Here is a 4059-nt window from a genome sequence, read left to right as displayed (position 1 = left end):
TTTTCAACAGAACGAACTTGTAGCATGTGCGCAATCAGTCAATTATATTGCTAAATGTATGGAAGAAATTGACCAAGCAAATATTTCTGATGGTGATACGATGATGACTGAACCAAATGTCATGAAATGAGGCATCTGATCTCTGGATATTTTACGAGAATCTTGTTGAAGGACAAGTTGCAAATAAAAATGAAAGAAATCAAGATAAAATGCCAACCAATTTAAACCATTACTTATATCAATTACCAGCAAAGTTGAAAGAAAATCCAATGTCCTCTCTCTATTGATCTAAGCCAGAGCTGTCCACATTTTGCTCTTTTCGGCCGATTTCCGAGATTCACCGCCCAGCGACCCCCACTCGCGCTCGAGGCCTTAGCAACGCGTTGACCGATAGCCGTAACTAACAAGGGGACACTACACCCAGTACATCGAGAATCAGGATGCCAATTTTTTTGGTGATTCTAGAGGTCAAAAAAAGGTATACGTGTTTCGGCGTTTTGTCGAATGCTCCGTAGTTTTCGAGTAAAAAATTTTTAAAAAATCGAAAAGTGCAGCAGCGATTAAGAGCTAACTCGTAGGTCGCAAGTTCGAGTCCGTGTCTTGTTACTTTTTTTTTGTTTTATCTTACTAGTTTTGAAAAAGTGTTGTTGTTTAAATATATTTATTTATTTATTTAATTAAATTATTACGTTAAAAAATTTTTTTTTTCAAATATTTTGTTTTTATATCTTATTTTTATTTTAATTATATTTGTCATTACACATTACCTGCATACACAAAAATACTTGTGACAAAATTTTTCCTGAAGCAGTTATTGCATATTGGGCCGTATATGAATGCGTAATTTTATTAAATTCTTCTAAAAAAACTTCTGTAGTTTTTTCGCCTTTATCGGAGAGAATTCGTCGCACATCAGCGCGGTACTTGCAACCAGTTTGATCAGTGTTTATAATGAAGTCCCTTTGAAATTTTACAATTTGTTTAGCGATGCGATTTTGAAATATTTTCGCTTCATTTAATATTTGTGATATATCTAATGCATTTTTCGATTTAATGTATCGCGTTACTTTTCTTTGCCGAATCCGAAATGTTGATTTAAATTTGATTGCCCATGACTCGGATGCTGCAAACTCGAAATTTTCAAATTGTACTGCTGCTTGGGAAGCCCATTCTCTCAACATCCTCGTTGTTACTGGCTTTTTTTCCTTCCTGGCTTCTCGAAAACGATCAAAAGTCCATTTGTTTATTGTATCATATTTTTCTGCATTGCCACCACCACGCTCGATGTCTCGACGCCATGCAGTTAACTGACTTTTACTTTTAAGCGCTCTTCCTCCACGTTCATGAATGGTCTTCAAATTCCACTTGGGGTGTTTTCTTACCATATTGACGATTTTTATTTTTGTTTCTAATGGGATAAAATTCACAATCTTTTGCTTCTTTTTTTCCGGTTCGTAATCACTTTCTTCTTGCGAGAGAACTGACGTACTGGATGAATATGTGCTACAAGTACCTGCTTCCTCCGGTAATGAATTGCATGGTTCCGATTCTTCTAATTTGTCTGCCGAAACATCTTCTTCCGAAAGAAAAAGATTATGATCTTCGTAAAAATCGAAGTCCTTTATAACATTAATACAGGCTTCGGCCATTTTCTTTCCTAGTAATATTGCTTTATTGCTAGTAATGATATCATTTGGAGTTTCTTCACAAATTTTTAAGGATTTTAACGTATTAACACAAACTTTCAAACCGTCCGTAATGTCTTGTTTTACATAAGATGTCATAAATGAAAAGTCTTTATAAATACTATTTCCGCTAGTAGATGGTTCATAAATGATATTACTTTTAATTTTGGACATTTTGGAAATTTACTTTTTTTATTCAATAAATATAATCTTTACTGCAGCCGATTGCAATCATGTATGGCGTTGCTAGGATATAATATAAATTCTATTGTTTTAACACACTATTTTTCTTGTGTACGCTTCTAATATTAGAATTTATATTATCATAGCAACACCATATATAATTGCAAACGGCTGCAGTGAAGATTATATCTGTTGAATAAAAAAGTGACTTTCCAAAATGTCCGAAATTAAAAGTAATACCATTTATGAACCATCTACTAGCGGAAATAGTATTTATGAAGACTTTTCATTTGTGACATCTTATGTAAAACAAGACATTACGGACGGTTTGAAAGTTTGTGTTAATACGTTAAAATCCTTAAAAATTTGTGAAGAAACTCCAAATGATATCATTACTAGCAATAAAGCAATATTACTGGAAAAGAAAATGACCGAAGCCTATATTAATGTTATGAAGGACTTCGATTTTTACGAAGATCATAATCTTTTTCTTCCGGAAGAAGATGTTTCGGCAGACGAATTAGAAGAATCGGAACCATGCAATTCATCACCGGAGGAAGCAGATACTTGTAGCACATGTTCATCCAGTACGTCAGTTCTCTCGGAAGAAGAAAGTGATTACGAACCGGAAAAAAAGAAGCAAAAGATTGTGAATTTTATCCCATTAGAAACAAAAATAAAAATCGTCAATATGGTAAGAGAACACCTCAAGTGGAATTTAAAGACCATTCATGAACGTGGAGGAAGAGCGCTTAAAAGTAAAAGTCAGTTAACTGCATGGCGTCGAGACATCGAGCGTGGTGGTGGCAATACAGAAAAATATGATACAATAAACAAATGGACTTTTGATCGTTTTCGAGAAGCCAGGAAGGAAAAAAAGCCAGTAACAACGAGGATGTTGAGAGAATGGGCTTCCCAAGCAGCAATAGAATTTGAAAATTTCGAGTTTGCAGCATCCGAGTCATGGGCAATCAAATTTAAATCAACATTTAGGATTCGGCAAAGAAAAGTAACGCGATACATTAAATCAAAAAATGCATTAGATATATCACAAATATTAAATAAAGCGAAAATATTTCAAAATCGCATCGCTAAACAAATTGTAAAATTTCAAAGGGACTTGATTATAAACACTGATCAAACTGGTTGCGAGTACCGCGCTGATGTGCGACGAATTCTCTCCGATAAAGGCGAAAAAACTACAGAAGTTTTTTTAGGAGATTTTAATAAAATTACGCATTCATATACGGCCCAATATGCAATAACTGCTTCAGGAAAAATTTTGCCACAAGTATTTTTGTGTATGCAGGAACCGAAGGGAACAATTGGGCCTCGTGTCTCGGAGGCGATTAAAATAATATCAGAAATCTATGGCAATGTACATATTACCGCCTCAAAATCAGGAAAATTGACGAAAACCCACTTTGTTGAATTCGTCAATCATATCATCAAACCCTATTGCAATCAAGAGGAGTTCCTGCTCATTTTGGATTCGTGGGGAGGACAAACAGACACAGCACACTTCAACAGTGTCTTCACTGATGATGAAGGCAATTGTACTTCAACGGTGGAAATTATTCCTCCACACTGTACGCCATACTGCCAACCATGTAACGTGTACTTTTTTCGGCAGGTGAAAAATTTCATCAAAAGAATTCAAAATTCTGTAGAAGTTCTGCAAAGTAACCGACAGCTCTCTTCGCGCGAAGATGCTATCAAAATACACTCATTAATTCACTCGCAACTTTCTTCAAACTTATTTAATGAAATGATTGAGTACGCGTGGTTTGCGTCAAAATTAATTCCGACGAGAAACGTATTCGCAAACGTTAATCAGATCTGCTTTCCACCGGAAGTGAGAAAAAATAAATGTACATGTGGGGAACTTTCTTTTATTCATTGCGCAAATTGTCGCCGATTTATTTGTTTCAACTGTTTTTACGATGTATATCACCCCAGTAAATGTTCTGCAACAAGTGTTAATCAGTAAATATTTGTAAACAAATTCTTATCTTTTCTTATTTCTCTTTCCCAATGTATTTGTACTGTATACAATTAATTAAACTAATAATTCTTTTAAAAATATTTACCGAATATGTGTTTGAAATAAATAAAACAAACAAATTGAGCAAACGCAGATAGTATTGAAAATAATAAAATTACAAAATATAAATAAAATTTAAATAATATA

The 4059-nt window shown here is 34.2% G+C and overlaps 1 protein-coding gene across 1 annotated transcript; it reads left to right on the top strand.

The window, feature by feature from the left end:
* Positions 1–3171: 3171 nt before the first annotated feature.
* LOC146721711 (uncharacterized) lies at positions 3172–3858 on the top strand. The gene has a single exon (XM_085486361.1). It carries the CDS (start codon positions 3172–3174, stop codon positions 3856–3858), a length of 687 nt encoding a protein of 228 aa, XP_085342487.1.
* The last annotated feature ends 201 nt before the right edge of the window (positions 3859–4059 follow it).

This window comes from Nylanderia fulva, unplaced genomic scaffold (genome assembly GCF_048542155.1).
Source record: "Nylanderia fulva isolate GAGA-0341 unplaced genomic scaffold, ASM4854215v1 Scaffold426, whole genome shotgun sequence".
NCBI classification, from domain to species: domain Eukaryota; kingdom Metazoa; phylum Arthropoda; class Insecta; order Hymenoptera; family Formicidae; genus Nylanderia; species Nylanderia fulva.
This window is presented reverse-complemented; position numbering and strand designations above follow the sequence as displayed.

Bases quoted from the DNA above. Each gene is read 5' to 3' on its own strand.
- LOC146721711 (XM_085486361.1), top strand. From the start codon at position 3,172: ATGCAGGAACCGAAGGGAACAATTGGGCCTCGTGTCTCGGAGGCGATT.